Source organism: Colletotrichum lupini, chromosome 2 (genome assembly GCF_023278565.1).
Source record: "Colletotrichum lupini chromosome 2, complete sequence".
In the NCBI taxonomy this organism is placed as follows: domain Eukaryota; kingdom Fungi; phylum Ascomycota; class Sordariomycetes; order Glomerellales; family Glomerellaceae; genus Colletotrichum; species Colletotrichum lupini.
In genome coordinates this window covers 6,120,588-6,147,194 of record NC_064675.1, presented here as the reverse complement: position 1 = coordinate 6,147,194, position 26,607 = coordinate 6,120,588, and the positions used below count along the sequence as shown (strand labels likewise).

Here is a 26,607-nt window from a genome sequence, read left to right as displayed (position 1 = left end):
TTTGGCTTCTGGATCTTTCCACGATATTACCGAATAGGCTAACTAACAAGTGCCCGAGGCATAACCTGGATTGTATCACAAACAACAGTGTTCCTGTCCGGATCAAGTGAACCTGGAAGACTTGGCCGATAATTTGCCGGGTTAAACCATTTCGGATATAGATGGTGTATCACAGGTATTGTTGTATTAAGGTACCTTCTTGGCCGAGCTGGATTCAAGAGGAGAGGAGAGGAATACTGCGTACGGATACAGAGGGACAGCAAGCCAGGAACCCCGCCCTCGGCGGACTGCCAGCGGAAAGACATGCCATAAAGAAGCTTGGCGCTCCCTTGCAGGCAACGTACAGGGAGATGCAGTGGGATGTGTTGTGCTTCCTTGGCCCCTCATTGAAATTAGCTTCTCATCTTCAGTTGTGTCCAGTCCGGCCGACAGGCATCAATCAGACTGTGAGGTGTTTAAGATTGTCCAGATGCCCACAGACCAAGAGTTGACCCCACTTGTTGTTGTGCACGAGACTCACTGAGGTGCGCACATCAGCGACCGACTTTTGGCCCTGGGGGGTTGCGATTAGAGGAAACTGGCCGAGAGGGACCTACCTAGTAAAAATAATAGTGACTGGGAAGGAGACAGGAGGAAAAAAAAAAAAAAAAAAAAGAGCCCACCGACACCGACAGACACCACCTGCCACCGCCGAGTCTTTCTGTTCTTGCGGTGCTGTGATAGCCCCTCAGCCTTGCACCACCACCATGTCTCTTTCCCTCTCCCGCTCATTTCGCTCCCACACTTGATCCCTCTTCACCGACCGCTTTTGCAAATAACCCAGGCCGACCGACGATCGCTTCGAGCACTTGCACACTTCACCTCGCCTGGATTTGCATTTCGACTTCACCTCGGCACAACAACCCACCAACCCCTCGTCTCCGACCAAAGTACTCCTCGCGTGTGTGTGTGTGTGTGTACAATCTCCCAACCAACCCGACATCCGCTGCCTCATTCGGTCTGCCTACCTTACGGATACGTTGTACCGATAACTTACCTCATTACTTATCATCTATCCATCCGAACCGGGCCATGAGTTCTCGGTAGCTTCCACGTCGCCGCTTTTACCCCAAGCAAGAATGCTGAGTGCACAGCTTGGAGGGCTGCCAGGATTATAGCAGCATTTCGATACCGACAAGAAAAAAATAAACTAGTCTTCGTCTACGGTTTCTCACAATAACCTTCTCTTGATCACCATTTCTACAACCCGCTACCTCTCTTCGGGGGCAAACACCGTCTTGAACATGGACGCTCAGGTACGTTTGCAGCGCCTCTTTTTGCGATTTACCCTGCTGCTTTCTGGTTGGGCTTGGGCTGCCTCAAAATCGTTGGCCTTGTGCCCCGCCATTCCGACCTCCATCATCACCCCTCCTCCTCTTCCTTCCTCCCACCACCGCCCGCTGCCTCCATGGTCTGACCGCCGCCGCCGGCCTTCACTCCGGTGACTCAAGCCTGACCACGGAGACGGGAGCTCTCAACATGGCATCCCCAAGACCAGAATGGATCTCGTCGCACATGGACCAGAGCTGACCCCACCTGTCGCACAGATTGAGAATGCCGTCGAGGCCGCGTTCAACGTCGGTAGCGACCAAAACCTCAAGCAACAAGCTTTCGACTACCTGAACCAGCTGCGAGCCGACCCCCAAGGCTGGCAGGTCTGCACCACCCTCTTCACCAGATTACAACGCCCTTCCGAGGTCGTCCGCCTCTTCTGCTTGGAAGTTGTTAATTATGCGATTTACACACAAGGCCTCGACCGCAACAGCCTCTCGTGGCTAAAGGACAACCTCCTCGAATACGTCCGCAACATCTACGGCCAGAACCTGCAAGACCAGGTCGACCCCTCCCACCTGCAGAATAAGCTCTCGCAGACCCTTACCTACCTCTTCGTCTTCCTCTACAACGATGGCTGGGAGTCCTTCATCGACGACTTTTTGGCCATTGCCAGCAGCCCCAATAACACGGCCGGTGTCGTTCTCTACTTGCGAATCATTGGCTCTGTCCACGACGAGATTGCCGACATGCTGTTGACGCGCAATAGCAACGACGCGAAGCGCAATACCGACTTGAAGGATCAGCTGCGAGAGCGTGACGTCCAGAAGATTGCTCAGTCATGGAAGGACTTGCTGGCGCAGTACTCGAGCCAGAGTGATGTGATTGTTGAGATGATTCTCAAGGTCATTGGTAAATGGATCAGCTGGATGGACATTTCCTTGATTGTGAACCAGGAAATGCTCAACCTTTTGCTTCCTGTCGTTGGACGGACAAATCGATCTGGCAGCGAGGACAAGGTTCGGGACGCCGCCATTGACACTCTCACCGAGATTGTGGGCAAGAAGATGAGGGGCCCCGAGAAGATGGAACTCATCTCGTTCCTCAACCTGCGCGATATCGTGGCTCAGCTCATCGCCAGCGCCCCTCTGAGCGAGCTCAAGTCTACGCCCCAATACGATACCGATCTTGCCGAGGCTGTCGCTAAGCTCGTTAACACCGTCATGGCTGATATTGTGCGCGCGCTCGAGGACGGCCAGGCTAGCGAAGACACCAGAGCCAAGTCCGAGCAACATCTTCACGATTTCCTACCCTTCCTTCTCCGATTCTTCTCTGACGAGTACGACGAGGTTTGCTCGACAGTCATCCCCTCTCTGACCGACCTCCTTACCCTCCTGCGAAAGGTCGGCGCCAACCTGCCGGCTTCTTACAAGGAGATGCTTCCTCCTATTCTTAACGCCATTATTATGAAGATGCGCTACGACGAGACCTCTAACTGGGGTGACGAAGACGAACAAACGGATGAGGCCGAGTTCCAGGAGCTGCGGAAGCGGTTGCAAGTTCTCCAAAAGACTGTTGCTGCTGTAGACCAAGAGCTTTACATCGATGTCCTCAGCAACCTCGTTTCACAGACCTTCACAACGCTTGACCAGCAAGGGTCCCAGATGGACTGGAGAGATTTGGATCTTGCGCTCCACGAGATGTATCTGTTTGGCGAACTCGCGCTGCCTAACCAAGGGCTGGGCACCAAGAGCCAGCCCTCGAGCACAGCAACAGAACGGCTGACCATCATGGTGACCAAGATGGTTGAGTCCGGTAAGTCAATTCCCTTCATATTTACTCGAGCCAAGTGCCTAACAGTTTTACAGGAATTGCAAACTTCCCCCACCCCGCGATTCTGCTCCAGTATATGGAGATCTGTGTCCGGTACTGGCAAGTATTTGACGCCCGCCAAGAGTACATCCCCCAAGTCCTCGAGAACTTTGTGCGGCTGGTTCACCACGACCACGTGCGCATCAAGACACGATCCTGGTACCTTTTCCAGAGATTTGTCAAATTCCTCAGAGCCCAGGTCGGCAATGTGGCAGAAACTGTCATCCAATCCATCAGTGACCTCCTGCCGATCAAGGCTGAGGTATCAGAGAGTAACGGAGACGATGACATGTCCTCAGATGAGTCTGATCACTCTGCGGACGCCCTGTTCACAAGCCAGCTTTACTTGTTTGAGGCCATTGGTTGCATTGCGTCGACTGGAAGCACACCTGCAGACAAACAGGCATACTATGCCCGCCTTGTGTTGAATCCTTTGTTCAGTGACATGGAATCCCATCTGCCAAAGGCGAAAGCGAACGATGCCCAGGCCATTCTCCAAATACATCACATCATCCTGGCGCTTGGCCGCCTCGCCCATGGCTTCTCTGACTGGCAGCCCGGCAGCACCTCGGTCCAGAACCGGCCGCCCCCGGACAAGCTTGTGTCTGATGAATTCTCGAGAGCCGCCGAAGCCATCTTGATTGCCCTGAGCGAGTTGAACAACTCCACCGACATTCGCACTGCTTGCCGAGCATCCTTCTCTAAGTTGCTAGGCGTCCTCGGATCCGCTGTGCTGCCGCAGCTTCCTCAGTGGATTGAAGGATTCCTGTCCCAAAGTTCCTCCAAGGATGAGATGGCTATTTTCCTACGACTCCTTGACCAGATTGTCTTTGGCTTCAAAACGGAGATTTATAATGTCTTGAACATGCTTCTCACTCCCCTGCTGCAGAGAATCTTTGCCGGCCTGTCCGAACCAGTCACTGGTACAGACGACGAGATCCAGCTTGGCGAGTTACGGAGGGAATACCTGTCCTTCCTGCTGGTTATCCTGAACAACGAACTGCAGTCCGTTTTCATCAGCGAGGCCAACCAGGGTTTCTTCGAGTCGCTCATCAACTCTGTCATTACCCTCGGCAGGACTCTCGTAGCAGAGAACATTGGGCCCAGCCGGTTGGCCTTTAGCGTTTTGGCACGCATGGTTGTCGTCTGGGGCGGACCTGACTGCGCAAAGATTGCCGAGAACCCGGAGGCGCCCAGCGGTTCCCCGAACCCGACCATCCCGGGCTTCGACCGCTTCATGATTGACCGTTTCCACCCGCTCTGCTGGGAAGTCTTCCAGGACCCCAACTTTAGGCCGCAGAACGACGCTCAGAGCAAGCAGGTCCTCAACGAGATCGCCGGCCTCGAGCAGGCCATCTACCTCAAGACGGGAGAGATGTTTATCCAGCACCTACAGTCCTCCCTGTTCCCGCACTTGGGTATCGACGGATCCGACTTTTTGAGGTCCATGTCAACGTCCACGGACAGGAAGGGATTCTCGAGTTACCTGCAGGGGCTTCTGAAGAGCCGCAGGTAGATAGAGGGTGAGGGGGGATGGTGTGTAAGGCATGGATGGCAATGGTCAGAAGGGTGTGCGGTATGAGGGGGCTTGGTATGTTGTGGAAAACGCGTTATTAAAAGCGTATGAATGGAAAGGGGGAGGGTTCATTGACAGGGGGTGGAAGGGCAATTAGGAATCTTCTCTCTCGCTCTTTCTCTCTTCCCTTCCTTCTCTTATCTTGGCCACTTTTCTTTGTTTAACATATCCACTGGCCGCATCGCCTTGGAGTTTTGAGGGAGGCATTAGAAATGAAACGACACAAATGACAAAAAGAAAGATTATGTTCTCACTCGCTGTGTGTGTGTGTGTGTGTGTGTTTGCCAGGTATGATATTGATAACGTCTCGTGTCCAGACTTGTAGAGGTCACTTCATCATCGTCTGATATTGTCTTCCGTCGAGGAAGAAGAGGATACGACTGTGATTGTGTTTTTCGCCTTCCCTTTGCTGCGATGCTACTGTCGCCACGAACGTATGAAGTGTCTGTCTGAGTTTGGTGGCTCAACTTGAAAGTGTGTCTCTTTGACGTTCTCATGTGGGAAACCCTTTGGAGAGTTTGGACTCGCTGGTAAGTTCGACTTCAAGAATGGGGTTCTCGTGATTTGGGGACAGGTGTTGAATCTCCGTGAAGTACGACAGTAGAGAAGGACGTTGAGTCCTTCATTCAGCTTGAAATTGGGATCCAGGGAAGGGGGGGTTGTGTTGTGTGGATGTTGAGTTCCTAGGGTAGTCTTTCTTGTAGCCATGGTTCTTGGGCTTTTAATCTCCTCCCTTTCTCTCTAGGTTCTCACGGGCGGGAGGTACGAAGAGAGGGAACCAGCAAACAACGGGCGGCGAGCTGACCAGGTTCTATGCTTTCAAGTAAATCGTCTTTTCTGTATTTACATTCGTTGTGGATCGTGAGACCAAAAAGATTTGGCCCACGAACGCCGTGTCCATTGCGTCGCGAGAGACAAAGACTCTGCCGTTTGACTAGAAGACTTGTGCAAGTCCATCATCATTGGCAACGATACCAGCAGCCGTTGGGTTCGCCTACTCCTGGGAGTTGAAGGCACTCCTCTGCTTGCTTACTCGTCCCTCGACTTTACCGAGGTAGAGGGTCCGCTGAATCCAGGATGTAATTTGGGCCGGAAAGGGAAGATGCCGTGAATATAGTCGGCATTTTTTCTGCCTTTCTTCTATCGTTGAGGCGAGATTTCTTGCAGAGAGGATGTGGGAACCTATCCAACCTTTTGGGTTTCTTACGCCCCCACAAGGTTGCGGAAGGGGATTCATTACCCTTTTCATGATTCTGTTATGAGTAGATAGATATGTTTTTCATTCTCGGTGTGGTTAGTATGATGTGTACAGTTTGTAACTCCGCATTGTTAAGATTGGAAGAGATCACCTCCCAGACTCCTCCTCTCACTCTTTCCCCAATAGCTTTCAACCTATGCGTGAGGGAAGCTGTGCAAGCCGCTACGTATACCAACTTTTGCAAGTCTAGATTCGCATCGGCCTCAGCTAGCTAGAAAACCAAGAGACCATACTGCACGTCATTCGACCCGAAATAGTCTCGAGCGAGAAGCTCCCACGATATAGGTCCACGTGAAGTAGAAAAGCCTGTCCCGGCTCACCTCTTGAGCAATGCTCAGCCTCCCTCCTCTGAAGCTCTAGAGCTCAGACTAGTAGGAACTTAAAAACCCTGCATTTAGAAAACCGCAACCTGTGCCTTCTGCAGGCGCACATTCGGTTATTTGGTATGCGGCGTCTTGCCAACTCGACCAACGAGATGAGACTAGTCGACGCTCTAGCTCTCACCCAATGATCCCTTCAATCAAGGCCTTTAGGTGAACAAGGGACCTTGTTTCAAGAACTTGAAGCAGTCACTCCGCTTTGGCATGTGGCTTTACTGAGAATAAAACAAACGAACATTCGTACCAAGGACCAAGGTATGATGGGAACTTTGTATCAAGTGAAGACGAGATGGTTTACGTGCAGGACTGGCTACAATCACCCCGAGTCCAAGTTTCCTCGAATTTCGTCGGAAATACTCCGTAGCGCTTGCCTATTTCTATTTGGCATGACATCCACCCGACCTCAATTAGTAAAGAACACGAACGAGAAACACATCTGGATTGTTTGACTCAAAAAACTCTCGGATTTATAAGCATCAGCTATAACGTTACGAGGAAGAAGAGAAAATGGGCCCAAGAAGACCAAGCCCCTCATCTCAAGGCTAGGATGAACCGCGGTTAGTAGGGGAAGGGGGGGGACGGTGGGAACAGGAGGGGTCCGCCGCCCAACTGTCAATTCAACCCCGCTAGTCATGTCAACTCAAGGCCAACTTTCTTCAGCAGACGGACGCGGCCGACTAAGCTTCTCGGTCGTGTTATGGCATGAAGATTGAGACGGAATTCGCGACCCAAAGCCACCACAGCGCTTTCTGATACACGAGCTTTGAGTGAACGAGTTGTGGTTGACACCGGAAGTTACCCGCTTTGCAAAAATCATGAGCCACCCCGTCAACATAGCGTCCACCGGCTGAGTAAAAGAGTAGTTATAGCTTCGTCGAAACTTCGGCTGAAGAACCAGACAATACAACTCAATCCCACCTCACGAGACGGGGTCTGTAGGCCGGCTCGACAAATCTATCCGTACCCCAAAGAGCGGTGACATGTTCAAACGCCACCAAAGAGTCGGTAACTTACACACACCCCTGACCGGCCCGCACCGCCTTCGATTGCTTTCGCTGTATCGGTGTGTCCCCCCACAAGGCCCGGCACCTAAACTGGGGTGCAGGGGGGAGAAAAGAAAAAGACGGCAGCAAAATCCATTGCCCTCCTTCCAAGTTCTAATGCCGAGGCAAATGCCTGCATATCTTCAGCAATGCGTTTTGCCGCAGTGGATTCGATTTCCCAAGGTTTTTGCTCCTCCGTCTCGGACGAGCTGCGCGGCCTGGAGGCGCGGGAGGCCTTTGGCCGGAACCTGATTCTAGGCCCAAGGAAACGGAATTCCCAGCGGGAGTGCCTAGCCAAATCCACACGATGTGCGCAACCCTTTCCGCAACGGAATTCGAATGGGACGGACCACAGATATAGATCCACACGTTTGCTGTCGAAGGGCCCCCCTCCCCGAGTGGTCGGTCGTTCCATATGTAGGGCCTGGCTCGCAAGTAAAGTGCTGGCTTCTGCATTTCTCTGCAATCATCCAATCGAGTGAATCGTCGAATCGTCGAGCCTGAACCCGTCACGAATAGCATCTTCACCCGTGGAATACAAGTCTGCGGCAGATCAGATTCCTACCGAGAGAAAGTCGTCAGCAATCATAACCTTAAGATGACTCCCCGTTATCCCGGCCGACAGGATGTCGACCCGACACCTCTGGCCCAGCCGCTGAGCTTCCCCTTCTCGACGGCCGTCGCCCCGAACCGCCTCATGAAGGGCGCCATGTCAGAGCGTGTGTGCACATGGGATGTCGCCAACCCCTCCAAGCGCGGCGCTCCCACCGAAGAGTTCCTGAACCTCTACCGCAACTGGGGTACCGGCCGCTGGGGCGTCCTCCTCACGGGCAACGTAATGATCGACCCGGCCCACCTCGAGGCACCCGGAAATCCAGCCATCTCCCTTGAGCACCAGCCCGTCGAGGGTGACGAGCGCTTCGAGACTTGGCGCCGCATAGCTGCGGCGGGTAAGGCCGGAGGCTCTCTCCTCCTCGCACAAGTCGGCCACCCGGGACGTCAGGTCGTCAGCGCCATCCAGTCGGACCCTGTCTCCGCCTCGGATGTCCAGCTGGTGACGGACTTTGGGGGCATGACGTTCGCCAAGCCGCATGCGGCGACGTTGGAGGAGATCAAGAAGCTCACGGAAGGCTTCGTGCACTGCGCCGAGTACCTCGAAAAGGCCGGATTCGACGGCCTCCAGCTCCACGGCGCACACGGCTATCTGATGGCGCAGTTCCTCTCGCAGACGACGAACAAGCGGACGGACGAGTACGGCGGTTCGCTGAGGAACCGGGCTCGATTCATCACCGACGTCGCCGACAGCATCCGCGCGCGGACGGGCCCCGGGTTCGTCATGGGCATCAAGATCAACAGCGTCGAGTTCCAGGAGTCCGGATTCACGACCGATGAAGCTGCAGAGCTGTGCCAGCTCTTGGAGGAGCACAAGTTTGACTTTGTCGAGCTGAGCGGCGGGACGTACGAGAGCTCTGGGTGGCACCACAAGAGAGAGAGCACAAGGGCCCGTGAGGCCTTCTTCCTCGACTTCGCGGAGAAGATCGTGCCTCACGTGAGCAAGACCAGGACCTACGTCACGGGTGGCGTCCGCTCAGTCGGCGCCATGGTTGATATCTTGCAGGCTGGACTCGATGGCGTGGGCATCGGGCGGCCTGCTTGTGCGGAGCCGAGGCTGCCCAAGGACATATTCGAGAACGGCGTCAAGAGTTGTGTCAAGCCTCTGCTCGACGAGCAGGACTTTGGTCTTGGAGTCGCCATGGCGGGATCGCAGATGCTGCAGATGGGCCACAACGAGGAGCCCATGGACCCGTCAGATCAGAAGGCGACAGAAGGCTTGGTGAAGGACCTCACGGCTTGGAAAGCTCGAGTGGCTGAAAGCAAAGGGCAGCTGTACGGGTTCGCCAGGCTGGAGTCGGCTCCCGTGTTCCCGTATGGCGGGAATGCTGCCCCGGCAAGATTATGATTGGAGTCTCGGTCGTCATGAGTGTCCCGTCGTTGCCTGTTCGTATACGAGAGGGATATCAGAGTTCGTGCTACCGGGTACTGTCTTGGTTTCTACCGAGACATGGTATGATTGAGCTTTGTGATCTGCTGTGAAGACACGGCGGTGTGTGTAAAGTACCTATTAGACAATGTCTCCTCAGACCCGCGGATAGGCAAGAGCCAAGGGGCTCTGAGAAGAAAATTCCGCTATGGCAAATCGCCAACAAGAAGTCTGCCACTCTGGAAAACGTCTTGAAACACAAATTGGACCCTGAGACGCGATTCTAGATGCTATCGAGAGCCGTATGACGGAGAAAAAGACGTGGACCCCTTGCGTATGGTTCACCTGAGTCTTCCCAAGTGAATCATGGCTTGACAGTGCAGAATTTGGTTAGTGACCGGACTTCTAGAGTATCATGTCCAACTGAGTACGCGGGACCCCAGGGCTTCGACTGGCGTAGAACTGTCTGTAAGCCAGAAGGCTCTCACTCTTTTTCGGTCTCGCTTTATAACCTGGTGCATGTGCTCAAAGAGATGCACATGGAGGGTTGAGAAATGCAATAGATACGACAGGCCGTTTGATAGTACAGAGTGACGTGGACAGAGGAAGAATGGAAGTGTATAAGACACCGCGTACGAGAATGTTCGCCGGTCGGTCTCTTCGCACCTCCTTCAGTCGTGTAAACCTGAGCAGAACAGAGTAAACAGCTCGTGAATCTTGACTCCGTAAGCGCCCCTGAAGTCAGCATACACTACTTAGAGTGTATGTAGATTGAAACTCTGAGATCGGTAGCAGTGGCACACACTCGGCTCCCGAACAGCTTTCCTGACAATTACGGTGCTGAGAGCATTACTCCTTTCGGAATTTTGCAGGGTCAGAGGTGGGTTCGAAAAATTGCCCGAGATTAGCTCTTCGTATGGCCGAATTGCTCCTCTCTTTTTACCTTCACCCACGAGGAAGTTCGAAGTAGCGTATTGGACGAAATTATAGAGAACTGGGCCTGATTTCCACTTGCCTAGAAGAGAGATAGGCCTTCCACGACTCGAAATAGCATATTGAAACCATCTCGATTTTAAGTTGTCGCACCGGTTTCGATGAAGAAGAGGATAGTGATAGGCAACCGGTATGAAGATCCGAGAAGATTGGCTGCATGATCTACGAGTTGATGTGGCGCCGAGCGTCTGGTGAAGCGGAGCGGCATGGTTCATCCGACTCGACAGATCCATGGATGATCGGAAGTTTTGAGAAAACAACCAGATGATCAGCAGGAACAGGTTTCTACTGTTTGCGTTCGTACGTGACGGAGTTCCACGACACATTCAATCTGTGAGTGTGACGCTTTCCACCGACAGTCTGGTAAGCGGACAATGCTCTTCATGCGCCAAACATGTCGAGGGACGCCTCTTCTTGCACACTACTGCCCGTCCAGCACATGGCGGCGATGGCGCTCGCCTGGAAATTGCGCTTCCTATTGGAAAGTGGTCATTCTGCTGGCCTAGTGATCGATCAAGATGCGGGAAAACAAGGTATAGCCCGGTGGCGTGTGGCAGTGTGGCCAAATTGCAGTCGACCCGATGAGGCCGCTGGGGTGCCGGAGGTAGGAAGAGAGTAGCTAGAGCCGAACCCAAGTTTGCAATGGTGTGGCCCCGGTGTGCTCGACCTTGGCCGTGTATGTTCATAGGGTGGCCGCACTGAGTCGCGGCTGGTTAAGGTTATCATTGCTCCTTGAATCCTATTCTGTCAAACAAACCTGGTTTTTTTGTTTCCAGTGACCCTCTCACGGAAAGTAGCCGCGGAGGTCGAAATCATGCCCATAATCAAGCACTTTCGGCCGACAATCGGTCAGTGCCCACTACGCCGTATAATCTGTAGGTACTCGTACGGATAGAGCAGGGCATATGCGACGTCATAAGGGTTGATGCAGCATGGGAGTGCGGGTTGAGGGAGCATCAGACGATCTTGTGCATCCACCGTGGTGAAACGCGCGAAGGCCAGCTCGTTAGAGCCCTTGGCCTGCGTGCCTCGTGGGGCCTGCTGAGATACCGCTGATGATAAGCAACAAGGATGTGTCGATTATGCAATTTGCAAAAGGTTGGACTGTCGAGACTCGAGCCAAACCATTCTGTGTAGCCATACCGGGGTATTTGCTCATTGCGTCGAAGAAGCCGTCGCACAATGTCGCTGTTGAGCGTCGCGCAAGTCCCATAATGTGATTGAAGCACGAGCACTCATTCAATAGAGAGAGCCAGTAGCGCCACGACTTTTGGATGAGGCGGCGTCCAGACACCACTGCCAAGACATCGTGGCATACAGGTTGTCAGTCGGTGGTGGCTGGTCCAAAGGAAGAGAAGGGACGTCGAGGCTAAGCCGGTTCGAGCGGCATTATGAAGTGCCGGGGCGGTCTGCAGAGAGGATTTTGGAGATTAAGATTGGCTTTCTGAGCTTGAAAACACACGGGCAGTGGTCCGTGATTCTGACGTGTTGACAATGCTGATCTGCTGCGTAGCGACGCTGGATGAAGCCGCGGAGATTTTGGGTGACAGTGGACGACCATGGAGGGACACAGGGATTGACAGGGGAAAAGAGGCTTGGAGATCCAGAGGGGGGCGGTTCGAATGCGACTAGGGTCTGTTTACCCAATGTCAATCCCTGTAGGCCTTACTGCGTTCATGTCGCCTGTCGATTCTCGAGTCGGTATCCGTATTTCGAGTCCTGTGTGAGGGCCTGCTTTGGAGTCTGGCGTTCCCGACTCCCGCGGCTCCGTACATCCTGTGTATGCTGTGTGGGTGTTATCATGTCGTGGGCCGTGGGCCGTGGTGTGGTCGTGTTGGGTGACAGTATTCTCCTCTTTGAAAAATACGGGGATGATTTGCCGTGTGGCCCACTGAATAGCGATGGATACTCTCAAAGTGGCTCTCCTTTGAGTGACAGCCATCAGCAGGAAATTAGACCGCCATGGAGCTGGAGGGGAGTTGTTCGTGGAAGGGAAAAAGATTGACGACTCCTGGACTGAAAGGGGGAAGTTGTGAACATCATTTGCGCTTTCTGATCTTACGAGTACGTACCTGTCAGCGATGAACCCAGCACGTGCCGGGTACGTATCTACATACAGGATCTGTACGTACTCGGGTGGAAAGGACGTTGAAATGTTTTGGGAAACAAAAATGCCCACAACTTCCGCAGATTGTTCCTGCATTAGTTCAAGAAACCAGATGTTTGTGCTACTCCCCTCGAGTTATGCCTGCTTTGTGCAACTACTACTGTACACTTCTACGTACGGTACCTTACCCCTGGCTAAACTGTCAGACTTTCTTTTCAAAATGTTCAGGGTCAATTAACAAAGGGCGAGGGGCAAAGCACAGGTGCAGGCCACAGGGCACAAGGCACAACAAGGCTTTGCCAAGGGAAACCGGTACCCCTGTCTTCTGGCCCGAGGATGTCTCTTTCTCTCCTCTTTTGGCGGAGAACCCTGTTCCTCGTCTTCTCTCTGTCTTGTTGGCGTCTCTCTCTTCTCTTCTATTCTCTGTTCAGCTTCTGTCATGGCAGTGTCACTGTCTTCTGCCGCTAACGCTGACACTGCTGCACCTCTCATCGAGTCCTCCCTCCTTTGGTGAGATGATCTTCCTTCACCTCCACATTTCGGTGCATCCCCGCTGCCCATCATCTCTCTCAGCTAGTCGGCCTCGCTGTCTCAGCGCTCAGCTCTTCCGCTTCTTTATGCCATTTAGCTCTGAATAATCTCAAGGCGACTAATGCCGCGGGATGTCTCTCCCTACGGAACATTCTCTCTCTCTCCCTATCTAAGGGTATGAAGTCGGTCTTCTGGTTTTCCAACCACAGCAACGTGGTCTCGCTCGCTCCCGCATTCCTCAGGCAAACCTTTTCTTAACCTCCTCTTCCTCCGATCTCTCGTCTCACTCTCACCCGTGCTGCCCTGGCTGCATCTCGGAGACTGACGACCACTTTGTCCAGCCGACGAGACAGGGTAAGGCGAGGCGACTGAGCGAAATAACGACAGCCTGGATCTGCGAAACTACGACCACTCCGTCACTCAAGTACCGAGTACGGCAGCAAAGCCTTCGGCTCGCACAGCTTTACACCTTTGCCAGCTGTACCGCGTACAAAGTCTCACCGAACCATCCACTTGCCCAATCAGACATGCTATCCCTGTGACCATGAAATGTGCCACTTTTTGGCTCGCTTTCAAACATTGTTCCATGGTCCTTGATTGATTGACTCGTGCTGGGCAACCTTGCCTCCCAGGATTCTCGGGATCAGAGGAGGCACAGAGCGTTGACCAACTCTCAAGAGGGCCCGAGATTGGCGAACCCGACCATGAACAGCCACTTTTACTCTTTCACTCTTTTCACCGCCAGTGTGCAAACGCTCATATGGTTGATATCCATTCACCCATTGACAGATTGTCCAGCTGGACGTTCAATAGACGCCCAGCACCTGTCATATGGTGCTAGCGTCAGCGGCTTTTCTCCTGCAAGTGTGTGGATGTCTGCCTCTTTCCTCTCATTCTCTTCTTTTCGTTGGCGCAAGTGGCCAGCGTACAATAAGTCGAGAGCGAGATTGCTGTGCTTCATTGCTCAACACGAACGGGGAAATTGAAAGAGGCGCCAGAGATCCAATGAAGCTTAACGGGGCCGGCGCACAACTCCAGCGGCTACCATTGAGTAATGGCGTCCTATCCGGTCGTGTTCTCGACCCCCAATAAGCGCTCACAACTCATCTCTCTCTCTCCTGGCCATAGGCTCCCACAGGCTACAGCCATGCGAGAGACCACATACTGCAGTCCAGCAAATAAGGTGGCAACGGCGTTTTCCCTCATGTTCTGCCACTAATGTAGCGCTATGCAGATGGGATCTAACCCCGGCCTAGAGTCCCAGCGGAAAGGCCGGGGTGAAAAACAAGGGTTCGTTGGCCGGCCTGGTCTGTACGGGCCAATTCGCCCAGGTGCTCTTTTGGTGCCATCCAACCTCTCCACCAAACCCCTGGATTAGCGTTCATGGGACTGGATGTTAGCAGGCGTTGTGTAATTTCCCACTCTGTGTGCCTCGTTCCATGTCGCTCACTCACTCTCACTTGCTGTTGCCGTTCATGGGCGCCGTTGGCGGAGTGCCTAGCGGAGGAAACGGGAGGGGACCTGACTGACTCTCTCTCACACACACACCTTGTTCTCACTCTCATTCTCACTCGCCCATTCATACCGGGGAGAGGGGCCGTTTGAGTAAAGGACTCGCACTTGTCCAACATGGCCTATTAATATGCTGCCGTCCTCCCCGTTTGCCTTCAAGCCTCTTCTTGTTCTTCCCTCTTCAGCCAAACAAGCCTCATCAATCTCAAGCATCCGCTTTTGACTCAACTTTGACTTCGGTCGTCCATTCTTTACCAAAGCTCTCTGCTTAAAAACACTCGCTCTCTTAATCCAACCAAACCAACAACTTCGTTTTCACGAAAACCCAACCCCCAATAACTCTATTCAAAATGCGTTACGCTGCTGTCGCCCTTGCCGTCGCTGGTGCCGTCATGGCCACCGCTGACGAGCCCGCCTCCACCGTCTTCTCCACCAAGTACTTCACCATCACCTCCTGCGCTCCCGAGGTCACCAACTGCCCTGCCCGCAGCACCGTCGTCTCCTCCAGCGTCGTGGCCGTCCCCACCACCCCCGCCGTCTCCGTCACCGAGTCCGGCGTCAAGCCCACCGCCACCGCTCCCGTCGTCGTCGTTCCTCCCCCCTCCGGCGGCAACAGCACCGCTCCCCCCTCCGTCCCCGCGGTCCCCAAGCCCACCACCGAGAGCGGTGCTAAGCCCGTCCCCGTCACCACCGGCGGCGTTGCCCCCTCCGTCTCTGCCCCCGCCACCCTGGCCACCAGCGCCGCTGCCTCCGTCTGCGGTGGAAGCTCCGTCAAGACCATCTCTACCAGCGTCACCACCGTCATCCCCACCGTCATCTACGAGACCGTCCAGATCCCTTGCCCTACCCCCAGCAAGCCCTCTGCGACTATCCCTGGTGTCCCTACCGGTGGCAACGGAACGTGAGTACTTTCAATATCAAAGATGAAGACAACAAACCAAGATGCTAACTCTCCGAATCAGTGCTGTTCCCCCCACCAAGACTCCCGTCACTGCCGGTGCCGCTGGCCTGACCGGCTCCGCCATCCTGGCCGCCGTCGCCGGTGTTGCCGCCTTTGCCTTCGCATAAATTCCTTACTCTTCTGGACATCTCTTCTGAGGAAAAGCCAACCGAGGCTACGGCAGTTTACGATCAAATCTAACGGGTGTTCTTTTTGCTGGGGAGTCTTGAGAGGAAATGTAAAAAAGAGCCCTTTCTTCTCTTTGTACATTGTATCTTAACGGAATGCAAAAACAATACCATTTGTACCTAATCTTCTAATTGTATTTGGGGGACGTATGGGATGAGCGCAGATGAAGTAACCTTGCGATTGAGACATCGAGCGCGAGGGACTTTGGTCTGGCTTATTCCCGACGACCTGGCTTTAACGACGAAGCGTTTGGGGAAAACATATCTTTACCAAGAGTGATTATTCGCAACGTGACATTCGCTGCTCAGAGCGGTTGGTGAGAGTGATATCGAAGAGGGGGTGAAGTGATGTTCCTCAAGTGAGGTGACATCCGCCTTACAGCGACCTTCCCCGGACTTTTTTCAAAACGCCTCACAGTTGGGAAATTAGACGGCAACTATCCGCATTGATCATTACCCTTCCCCCATCTGCGGACGACTCCGACGGCACCGAAATCCATCAGCTCAGACCATTCTATGCGTACGGGAAGTACATACACACCGAATCGAAATAACCACCAGCAGACAAAATAAGCAACCAATCGAAACGGAATCGAACGAACCACTGTCACTTCGGATGACTTTTTCTCAGCCAAGACTTGAGGACGTGGACGGGTCTATGCAAGGAACAAGGAGGATCGGCCCTGTCAAATGATCTTGTCCACGCACCCCTGGGCCCTCCTCTCACCTCTCACCATCTCAGTGTGTGTCTCTCTCGCACAGGCACAGGCACAGGCACAGGGGGGGTGCAAAAGAACAACGGCCCTTACGGTTTACCCCACAGGATCAACTTTGAGGGACTTTCGGGAGATTACGATTTGGACGAACGGGTGGCCGCGATTGGTCGGACGGCACCCCGGTCGCAATTTGGACGAAACGCTCGGCTCCGCCCAATGGGATGAACGGCTTCCCCGACGACTTCTCTCCCGCTCTTTCCTGCAGCCTGCACAATTGTTCGGGTTTCCTTTCGTTGTGCACATCATAGCAGAACCTGCGGTCAAGGTTCACCGAGGGAACGGCGAAGATGAGAGGAGGGGGAGGGAAGGGGATTACACCACATCCCATCCATGCGCTGGGGGAAGTTTCGCAAAAGAGTCAGCCTGGCGCGCGCCAGAAAAGGAAGGCGAATCGATGAGAGAGAGAGAGTCTGGGTGTTCTGGACCGTATTATCCCATGATTCCATTTGATCACCTCCCAAGGATGCGAGGCGCAGTTCCGCCTTGCATTTCGGAGGTTATTTTCTAACCTTCTTTTTCAGGTCATTTTTGAACATTGGAGAACTTGTGGGTTCGCCTTCCTCGTTCATGCAAAGCTGCAAATCTCCTTCCATTTCGGCCTCTCGTCATGCTGCGGGTATCCGTACTTTATGATGTATTCGTACGGATACCTCTGCGGATCGCCGGATACATCGTTTCTGCAATGTTCCCGGGAGTCTGGGGAGATGAAATGAAGAGGTTTTTGGGTGACCTGTGGGGGACCATTTCTCGGTCTCTTCCGAGAGGGGGGCTTCGTTTCCATTGATCGACAGTGTCGGCCTTTTGGTTGTCGTTGCTGTCGTGATGCTGGCTGGTTGTGGGATACTGTCGGTGTCTTGGGGCATTGGATGGTGTGTGTTTGGTCTTTTGCAGTCTTGTCGCTTCTACTTGATAGGTCACTGTCGTATCACGTTGCTAGGCCGTGATACGGTAAGAAATTTCGGTACGAGGGGCGGTTCTTTCTTCCTCGAGGTGAGACTTGTGACGGTTAAGATGATGTCTACATCGTGGGTCGAGGGTCGCTCTTTCATTCATTCGAACAACTGCATTCAATTTGTCTATAGTACTCCGAGTCTTCATTTCGAAACGCAAAGTTGATGGTTAGAAAGACAATTGTCTCTCCGTCATCTCTCCTCACAGTCCAAGGTGGCCTTCCAGTAGCTCTAATTCCTGCTCACCTGCATCAAAATCCTAGGTGTTGTCGCCTAAGCAGATATCAAGGTGATTGCTTGCAGGGAAGACGACCGACATTGGTTCCCGGAATGAATGGTAGTTCCCCTCTGCAGCCGTATCGAAAGAAATGCCCCCCCCCCCCCCCCCCGGCAACTCTACTGTTACAATTGACGATGCGGAAATATTCATCCTTAACAGCGGATACTTCGTCTCCCGTGGGCAACCTCAGCGGCTTCTCACATGATGAGGCGATTTCGAAAGTGCGAAGTTCATATTCATGTTATTCCTCGATTCGGCGTGAAAGTCAGCAACGCAACATACGTTGCACGATTTCTTGGCATTACACATCATGGATCAATGACCAAGAAGTTCCCTCCCCTCTCAGCCTGGGCGGCAAATACGACACCGCTTTTCACCGTCCCCTCCTCTGCGAACGCTAAAAATGGTCTGCCGGGGCCGCAATGCGGCGAACAGTTGATCATCGAGCGGGCAAGACGGCCGCTGGAGCAAGATTGATAACCTGTTACAAGAAGGGGCTGTCACTATGTTGACCTATTCTCCTTTAATTCATTCGTATCCTAGACCACTAGCATCGGTATCGATTCGTCGCCATTTTGGACCTCGAGCATTACCACGTGAAGAGGCCATCGGTCGCTGAACGATCCCTTAGGCTTACTAGCCCATCAAAGTCAATGCGAAGAGAGTGTCTTCCCGAAGAATGTCATGCAAAACGTTTCTGCCATGTGTGTCAGGGGAAGAGGGTTCTCCTTGCTGATTGTCGAGTTGTAATAGAAACAGTTTTCCATCGCAAGCCTCTTTAATCAACTTCAAACCGTGGCATTTGACCATCTGAATCGTCAACCTCTGCGGCCTCTCGAAATTGGAAAGGGATCTTTGAAGTACATCTTGCTCTTAATCTTAGAAATGGTCGCTCTTTCTTGAAACAAGGAAACTTTGACGAATGGACATGTTTGATGTAGAATACCATTCACCCAGCAGGGCTGCGGTTTGGGCCAAACGACTCGCGACCCATGTCTGCCAAGTCCATTTATAGTGCTGGGCCTAAAGATAGCTTCAGCCTCAAAGGCTGCGAATCTGCATATTTGTCGCCTTGTGTGGCCATTGTGTAACATAAGTGCCGACTTACTCGCAGTAACGCTAATATCCCATTGTTAGTGAGCGACGATGCTCTTGTTTCGCAAACGCTTAGTTTCAAGTATACTCTGAAGTCGTATCGTTCAAGTAGCGCCTGCTTATAATTATTATTATAATTATTATTGTTCCTTCCCATCCTCTGGTTCATCTCCCTCGGCTACGTCCGATGCTTGCGCCAAGAGTTCGTCTTTCGTATCGAGCACGGCCGAGGTCGAGAGCTACTTAGGGTACTGCGTATAAGTGGGATCAAATGTCACACAGCCGCGGTCATTTTGCGTGCAAAAGTGCGGTGGGAAAGTTGGCATTGCTTGCTTTCCCACCTGAGCAAGATCGCGTCACTTACACCGCCGTCTCCTTAAGCCACTTGCTTTACTTCAACTTTCAAAAATAACTGAAGCCATTCGCACAATCTGCGCCATAGCGATGAATTGCTACAGTGCCATTCGAATAGGGAATAGACGGTGGCGTCCAGGACAATGTCAGAGATGGGTGCTTAAACGACAGCCTCCGACCAAAAGTAGTTGTTTGTCGAGAACCTTACCGTTTCGGAGACGGCTCCACTTACGTTGGTCCGGGACGGCGGTTCGAACACGGGCCGAGAGGGGGTGCTCGATCGTCGGCAGGGTCCACTTTGCGGCCGTCAAGGTGCCCTGCCGCATTAAGCGGCCACAACCGGCATATTACAGCTGCCAGGCAATTGGTTTGGCTTTTTCATCATGTAAGGCATCGCAATGATGGAAAGAGCGAGGTGCTCTGCAGTCACACTTCTTCAAGGCTCGACGAAGCCGTTGGCTGTTCTCTAACAAGCAAGGTTCCACCTCCATTTTTCTTTATTGAAGTCGGGAGTTGGCTAGGATGAAATCCCAGGTAAACGCTACACTTTTGTTGGCTCTGATAGCGTGATTCGACCGTTCTTCGATCGAGCCTTGGCGTTCGGCGTCAAGCAGAACATCGGAGCTTACGTTGCCACGGTTCAATCCAACGCCGATGCCGACTCCGAGCGCTGGGGCCCGATGGACGGGGACAGATGGCTGAGCCGACAGCAAAAAGTGCAACAAGTCCAAATATCATCCACTTCAGGCACTGGGTATCGTCAGCGACCAAAATTCAGCCAAGAGTCTTCAGCCCTGATACGTTAATCGTCGATGACACGTCGACTCTTCAGGCCTCTTGACTTCATCAGCAAGGTAGAAATGCAGGCAAGGTAGTATGCAAGCGCCCCAGCCCTACAGCCTCGAAATCATCCGACGTCCGTTATCAGAACCGCCAACCGGGAAAGCCACGCGCATCATCCCATCAGTTTTTCTCTTACCGAACACGTCGTCTCGACCCAATCGTCATCGAATGTAGGTAGATAAACCTGTCATCCCGCCTCACTGGAACGGACGTTAGCTTACCTTAGCCCGGGAAGGTCTCCACTCATCCCGCTCGCACTCGGTACGCACAGACCAAGCTTGTCCTACCTCCGACCGCCGATTTCTCCACTTATTTTCCTTCCTTCTTCCACTGAGCTGAGAGATTGGCCCAAGGCCGGCCCCACTCCCGCACTCGCTTAATTCCAGCTAAGCAAGCTAAGACAACCAAACAGCCAAACCCGCGATGATCGATTCCCAGCCAGGCGTGCCAGACAACCAGCCAAGCCTCTCTTCTTACCTCCGTCCGTCGTCCCCTCCCCTCGTTGCTGGGCGTGAAGCCTGATATGGAGTCACAGAGGGTAAGCATACCAAGGAACGGGGAACTGAGAACTGCCCTATGCCGTTTGCGCCAACCAACCAGGTTCTCTGGAATCAGCCTCCTGTTTGATTCTCCGTCCACATCAACCATCATCCTCCCTTGGCAGCCTACCTAGTCAAGCCACCCGCCCGATGCGAGATGTCTCTGCCCTCCCGTCGATGCGGATGCGAGAGAAAATCTCAGGCGCCGCCATTCCCATTCCCCCACGTCTACCTACGCCTCTTTTTCTTCCTTTTCCTCCACTTTAGCCTACATGAGCTTATTCTTGATCACTCCAAAGTCTAAGAGAATGCGAGAGATAACCTTGTGCCTGGTATCCGTTCACTAGTGAGTGGTGACGACTTATCCTGTTCTTTCGTTCGTTCACGGTTGGGGCTCCCGCTCAGCCCAGTAGCCCGGCCTAGCGAAGTAGAGCGAAATGAGAGAAACCCTTACTCCCTATCGAGAAATGTCTCTCTCCCTGCAGATAAAGCGTATATATCATCTACCCTCTTTCCCCGTGCTCGAAATGAAAGGTGCGATGTTTGCTTGTTGGTTCCCAAACTACCTCACCTTAGCCAGGCCCGAGCTCGAACAAATCCGACTGTTTAAGACATCCCCTTAACTCCACTGGCACGTAAACACGACGAGACAAGATAAGGAGCTTGACAACCACCTCGACTATTCCTCACACGCACCTCTTCTTCTCTATTTCTTCCGTCGCCTCCCTAGCAGAAGAAGTTCGAATCACCGAAAACGAAAAGAAACCTCACCATCATCAACAACAATGGCCGGCCCCCCGCCCCCTCTCCCGCCCTACATCGTAACCTTCGGGCCCAAGTCAAACTGCACCCTCGACATCTGCCCGCTCGAGTACAGCCTGTACAAGTACCGCCCCAACCTGGCCGTCAACATCCTCTTCCTCGCCCTCTTCGCCCTCGCCGGCGCCGTCCACGTCTTCCTCGGCATCAAGTGGCGCCAGTGGTGGTTCATGGCCTTCATGCTAGCCGGCTGCCTCAGCGAGATTGTCGGCTATGTGGGCCGCATCGTCATGTACAAGAACCCGTTCGAGTTTATCGCCTTCATGCTCCAGATCGTCTTCATCACCAGCGGGCCTGTGTACTACACCGCCGCCATATATGTTACCATTTCAAAGGCGTAAGTTGTGTTTTTGTTATTCTCTGTTCTTGGGGCTCCCGTTCAGGTTTCGCTCTCATTGCTTTTTCTTTTCTCGACTTTCTTTTCCCTTTTCACTTCCCATCCCGTGAGGGCTTATTGACAGCTGTCTCATCGTCGAAAACCCCTTACCTCCTCACACAGCACGTCGCAATCTAAGATCATGCACATCTGAGTCCTCTCTCTCTCTCTCCCGGCCGAAAAGCAAAACATAGCAGGGGGCCCGGCCCGATATAGCATCACATTTCACTCAAACTCGGATGAAAACACAACCCAGAAACTGACTCGTCCTTGTCTCACAAACAGCATCGAATCCTTCGCCCCAGAGCTCTCCCGCATCCCCACAAAGTACATCTACTGGCTCTTCATCTCCTTTGACGTCTTCTGCCTCGTCCTCCAGGCCGCCGGCGGCGCCCTGAGCACCACCTCCTCGGGCAGCTCCGACGTGGGCGTCGACCTCGCCATGGCCGGCCTCGTCATCCAGGTCATCGTCCTCGTCGCCTTTTGTTCGCTGTTCGCCGATTACATGATCCGGTACGCGCGGTCCGACGTCGCGCGGGCGCTGACGCGTCGCGAAAAGACGTTTTTCGGGTTCCTGGCGCTGGCGGTCGTGCTCATCCTCGCGCGGTGCGCGTACCGTGTCGACGAGCTGAGTGAAGGGTATTCAAATTCGGATAAGATTACGAATGAGGGGTTGTTCATTGGGTTGGAGGGAGTGTAAGTCGTTCTTTCCATCTTCCCCTGCCATCGACGTTGGCATCTGGTGGACTTTCCATGCTGACACGTCTTTGTTTAGCCTCATCATTTGTGCAGTCTTTGCGTTATGCCTTGGACACCCTGGGCTTCTGTTTGGCAAGCCTAAGGCTTCGAACGGTGTGAGAAAGGAGTCGAGTGTAGAGAGCGGCACCGAGAGTGCCGCGGCGGAGGTGGAGCGCAAGTGATTTCAGATACCATTCTGCAGAGCGGGACTCGATTTAGCAGTGTATTTTCTCTTTGCGTTCTTCTTTCTTGTAAATGAGCGGACATCGAAGCGCAGCCCTGTTGCTTTCACCTTGGTTGGTTTTGAGTTTCCTACGGCATTAGAAGCGGTATCAGTATGACATGAACACATAGACACGGCGATAAACGACACTAAAGAGTATTGAATCATATCCAACAAGATCATCATACGAACCAGCCCACTGCATTGAAAACGCCTTGTGCAGTAACGTAGTCGTGAGCAAGCTTACGAAACAGTACAATGTCAACGGCCAAGCACCTTCTCCTAGTTCGCGTCGTCGGGCCGGTTTACTGTCCCTATTTAACAGCAGCTGGTTCTCGCTGCCCATCGCTGCGGTCTTTTACTTACCATAAAGCCTTATCGGGTTCTTGCATCGGGGTCGCCTGTGTCACCGGCTGTGCGGTCTTCAGTACCAGAGCCGGCGTCGTTGAAGGCCCTACAGATGATGGCATCTTATTCCCATCAATCATGTTCAGGCAGGATAGGAGCCCCCGTCCTACAATTCCCTTGTGGCCTACATATTCCAAGAGGATTAAAGGTCAGAAAGGAATTGCTAATGGGAATCGATAGTTGATAGTCTGGCCGGCCCTGGAAAGTCGGTTTTCCGTAAGTTTTCTGCCATACTCTTCAGTGTCAGGGCGAGACGTCGAGCTTGAAACGTCCGACTTGACCATCGGAATAATGGCTAATACGGAGGAGAGAAAAACGTGGTTAAAGGACTATTTTTTACACAGCCATTGTTTCGTAAAGATCCTGATAGAAAACAAACGCATGCAGCTGACGAAACATTCAATCGACCTTTTGCCCGGAGCGCGCGATTTCAGCTATGACTGCTGGATGAGCAACATTCAAGGAATACTCGCTCTTCGGGCTCGTCCTTTTATCTTGAGCTAACATCACCTGAGATCCATGTTATAGGAAGTAAATATACAGGGTCGAGTCCCTTGACTTCCTTGGGTCGGCGCTGTTACATCCCTCTCATTCCAGAAAGGGCATCAGGGTTCTTCTATCCGCAGCTGTTTTTTTTTTTGTCGTCGAGTAGAACTCTTTACTATATCAAGATTGCTGCTCTCCCATCATCGACGAAGCTCAAATTTTCGCAAGTAAGCTTTCAAATGCTCGCTAAACCAAGGGACTCCGCTGCACACATCTTGTCGGCGACGCTATTCACGGTAGCTGTCCACGCTCTATAACGGGAAACCCGCTGCAAAGAAATAATATTAATGGCCGACTAAATATTATCTATGACTTCTTTGAGGCACATGATGTAACCGGCGAAAACCCCCCTTTTGGCCTACTGTGCCCAAACCGGCTTTGGGAAGTTCTTTTCTCTCGTGTCGTTTGAGGGGCATCTCTAGCTCTATTAATACCTTACAATGCTCTTAATACTTTAGGAAGATCTCAGCGAGCCATAAGCGTTACATTAGTGGTAGATAAATCGTGCCTTAAAGCACGACCAATACCTGTTACTAATATTACTCCTTTCTATAACAAAAAAGAGATTAATCTAACCACACCCTCCGTCAACTCTCCTAGCTTATTCTTTTATGTATATATGTTAGAGAGTGACTGCCTGAAAGCGAAATTAGTATGCTCTTAAGCTAAACCTTCTCTTACTCTCACGCCCTCCTCTCGTATGTCACGCTACGTTCGACTACACTATCAATGGTACCCAGATTAGGACTGACACCCGATTCGGCACTTCTACCCATGTCCCTATTTTTTGGAAGATCCCAAAGCGACTGCCGTCTTATAGCCTACACGATACTTAGTTGCTAGTTCGCTTAGGCGCCCGGCACAGTCTTGGGCCTCGAGAAGGATAAGTAGGACATCTCCACATCGAGTGCTCTACGTTGCACGGTCTCGCCTACTTATATACTCGTGAAACCAAGCTAGAAAACGTCTTTCGTAACTGTCCCATCCTCCTCGTTCATCTTCAGTTGGCTGCCTCAAGCTATCTAGAGCCATAGTTCTGGCCATTTATATACGTACGCCTCGCATAACCAAGCATCGAAACGGACAATCCAACCGCAACAATCCTTGCAAGATGAGATTTGACAGAGAAATACTGACAGGTCGTAGAAGCTGAGAGGAAAGTCTTCCTTCCCGAGCCCAGGATACAGACTATCCGCTGACAACGCTTTAAACACGTTCCTCTCCGTTGACCACAATCCCCCTCCGTGGAGCACTCGTCTCCAGAACATCCAAAGAAGACGGCAGGAGATTTCGGACAGGGATTTGATCGCCCTGCGCTCCGTCTCTCGGGGTCTCCCCCGGAGCGGAATATGGAACAGGTGGCTTGTAAGCGGAGAACTTCACCCCGACACCAGGGTAACAGCCCTGGATCCGGATACCTAGTTGTTGCGAAGGATACCTCGGAACTTATTTCCAACAATAGTCTGCCATCCCACTGACTTTGTCGGCCAAGATTCTGGCGACGAACACCCGTGTCAACAAGATGGTGCCGCTTGCTTGGATCCCACTCATACATACTTCCATGCTTCTGCCGTCCGGAAAGCGCAATGGCTCTCGATAAAATGGTACGATAGGAAGTGGCCCATTTAATGTCGTGCGCGCACGTCTGAAACCGTCGCAAGCCGTCAGTAGGAGGTATCCCCAGACACATGCTTGTGCTATAGGCCCGTACTTCACACTGGCTGGCCATGTTCACACGAGACCGCGCGCCCCCCTCCCCCCCTATTCGTAGTATGGTCGGTCCCGTTCTTTAAAATGTCCCATGAACCTTTAGGAATCTGATGACTGAGCACACATGTTACCTGCAAGGTGAAGACGATGTAGCCGATTGCTATATTTGGCGCCCCGGCGACCTCCGTCTTGGTCCTTATCGTGAACAATGTAAAGGGGATAGGGAAAGCACTACATACAAGAAGTACAGCAGACAGCGCCACCAACGCCATCTCACAGCTCCATTACATGGGTAATTGTTCATATTAGAATACGCAACAGACGGGAACCACGGAAAGATGACAGCTGGCAAGGATCTCGATTTCTGAAAACCCCCCAGTGTTCAACGCAATAGATATGTCGTGCGGACTTGGGTCTACTACACAAAGGATCACTCTCTTCTGATTAAACAGCGGAAGATGGCCGCCAAAGTTGCCGAGTTCTGCAAAACGCGAGATCATCCTACTTTTTTTTTTTTACCTGCAATCAGATGCCGACCTCCACTCACCCTCGGCCAAGCCAAGGAAAAAAAGACTACGCACTGGCTCCTGACCGATGAGACTACGTAAATATGTCTTAGTTCCATCAACAAGTGAAAAAGAGCGCCCGCGTGCTCGCGAAATCACACCACGATGTCCCGCACACAACAACACTATGCCCACATCAAGCCGTTCGAGATCTGGCAACGAGACACCGCTCACCAGAGCACCATGGGCCACCATGGCCTCGCCACTCTGCGCGACACCGCCGTCCGCGGCATCCGAGCCGCAGAACCCCAGGGCAGCGTCCCTAGCTACCCGGAACATCTAAACTCTTCCTACAACCAACATGCCCCTACGTACCTCAAGATACTACCCGCTCGCAAAACACAACAACAGCAGTCAACCCCTGGACCGCCATCTGTCCCATTGCCTTGAAATCGCCTGTTCGTCCTTGCGAACCTCGTTCCCAACCACCTCGTCGACCGCGCCGAGCCAAGCGCCGATCCCCGAGAAATTGGGACGACCCCACTCGAACCCCGTACCCGCGCCGAACGCGGCCCCACCAAAACCTCCAGCAAGCCCCGCTCCCCCTCACTTCCGCCTCCCCCGCACCATCCCGCTCCGAGAACCAATCCACCACCTAACCCCGACCGACCGGCCGAAAGACAATTCATAATATCATCATCCCAGAAAGTCACATCCAACATCGACGAACCTCATCACAGCCGAATCCAAAC

At 52.8% G+C, this 26,607-nt stretch overlaps 9 protein-coding genes across 9 annotated transcripts; 8 read left to right on the top strand and 1 right to left on the bottom strand.

Annotated features, from left to right (window-relative positions):
* Window positions 1–1,538: 1,538 nt before the first annotated feature.
* Window positions 1,539–4,699, top strand: CLUP02_04179 (exportin 1-like protein; the record flags this gene model as incomplete). Its single annotated transcript, XM_049283195.1, has 2 exons — window positions 1,539–3,126; window positions 3,180–4,699. The coding sequence occupies 2 exons, from the start codon at window positions 1,539–1,541 to the stop codon at window positions 4,697–4,699; spliced, it is 3,108 nt and encodes a 1,035-aa protein (XP_049140338.1).
* A 3,339-nt stretch (window positions 4,700–8,038) lies between these two features.
* CLUP02_04178 (NADH:flavin oxidoreductase/NADH oxidase) lies at window positions 8,039–9,400 on the top strand (the record flags this gene model as incomplete). The annotated part of the gene is made up of 1 exon (XM_049283194.1): window positions 8,039–9,400. The coding sequence occupies one exon, from the start codon at window positions 8,039–8,041 to the stop codon at window positions 9,398–9,400; it is 1,362 nt and encodes a 453-aa protein (XP_049140337.1).
* A 385-nt stretch (window positions 9,401–9,785) lies between these two features.
* On the bottom strand, window positions 9,786–12,617 carry CLUP02_04177 (uncharacterized protein; the record flags this gene model as incomplete). Its single annotated transcript, XM_049283193.1, has 11 exons — window positions 9,786–9,883; window positions 9,961–10,156; window positions 10,225–10,276; window positions 10,508–10,702; window positions 10,772–11,123; window positions 11,203–11,245; window positions 11,327–11,466; window positions 11,540–11,710; window positions 11,877–12,042; window positions 12,084–12,462; window positions 12,532–12,617. The coding sequence occupies 11 exons, from the start codon at window positions 12,615–12,617 to the stop codon at window positions 9,786–9,788; spliced, it is 1,878 nt and encodes a 625-aa protein (XP_049140336.1).
* Window positions 12,618–14,914: 2,297 nt separating this feature from the next.
* Window positions 14,915–15,632, top strand: CLUP02_04176 (GPI anchored serine-rich protein; the record flags this gene model as incomplete). The annotated part of the gene is made up of 2 exons (XM_049283192.1): window positions 14,915–15,465; window positions 15,527–15,632. The coding sequence occupies 2 exons, from the start codon at window positions 14,915–14,917 to the stop codon at window positions 15,630–15,632; spliced, it is 657 nt and encodes a 218-aa protein (XP_049140335.1).
* Window positions 15,633–16,382: 750 nt separating this feature from the next.
* On the top strand, window positions 16,383–17,101 carry CLUP02_04175 (uncharacterized protein; the record flags this gene model as incomplete). Its single annotated transcript, XM_049283191.1, has 2 exons — window positions 16,383–16,894; window positions 16,990–17,101. 2 exons carry the CDS (start codon window positions 16,383–16,385, stop codon window positions 17,099–17,101), a joined length of 624 nt encoding a protein of 207 aa, XP_049140334.1.
* A 189-nt stretch (window positions 17,102–17,290) lies between these two features.
* CLUP02_04174 (uncharacterized protein) lies at window positions 17,291–17,584 on the top strand (the record flags this gene model as incomplete). The annotated part of the gene is made up of 1 exon (XM_049283190.1): window positions 17,291–17,584. One exon carries the CDS (start codon window positions 17,291–17,293, stop codon window positions 17,582–17,584), a length of 294 nt encoding a protein of 97 aa, XP_049140333.1.
* A 318-nt stretch (window positions 17,585–17,902) lies between these two features.
* On the top strand, window positions 17,903–20,617 carry CLUP02_04173 (uncharacterized protein; the record flags this gene model as incomplete). The annotated part of the gene is made up of 14 exons (XM_049283189.1): window positions 17,903–18,132; window positions 18,250–18,294; window positions 18,349–18,391; window positions 18,452–18,586; window positions 18,640–18,785; window positions 19,076–19,163; window positions 19,266–19,292; window positions 19,336–19,379; window positions 19,438–19,532; window positions 19,589–19,608; window positions 19,669–19,931; window positions 20,006–20,160; window positions 20,403–20,471; window positions 20,526–20,617. 14 exons carry the CDS (start codon window positions 17,903–17,905, stop codon window positions 20,615–20,617), a joined length of 1,452 nt encoding a protein of 483 aa, XP_049140332.1.
* A 697-nt stretch (window positions 20,618–21,314) lies between these two features.
* Window positions 21,315–22,644, top strand: CLUP02_04172 (RTA1 like protein; the record flags this gene model as incomplete). Its single annotated transcript, XM_049283188.1, has 3 exons — window positions 21,315–21,685; window positions 22,010–22,420; window positions 22,500–22,644. The coding sequence occupies 3 exons, from the start codon at window positions 21,315–21,317 to the stop codon at window positions 22,642–22,644; spliced, it is 927 nt and encodes a 308-aa protein (XP_049140331.1).
* Window positions 22,645–26,020: 3,376 nt separating this feature from the next.
* On the top strand, window positions 26,021–26,305 carry CLUP02_04171 (uncharacterized protein; the record flags this gene model as incomplete). Its single annotated transcript, XM_049283187.1, has 1 exon — window positions 26,021–26,305. The coding sequence occupies one exon, from the start codon at window positions 26,021–26,023 to the stop codon at window positions 26,303–26,305; it is 285 nt and encodes a 94-aa protein (XP_049140330.1).
* Window positions 26,306–26,607: the final 302 nt, after the last annotated feature.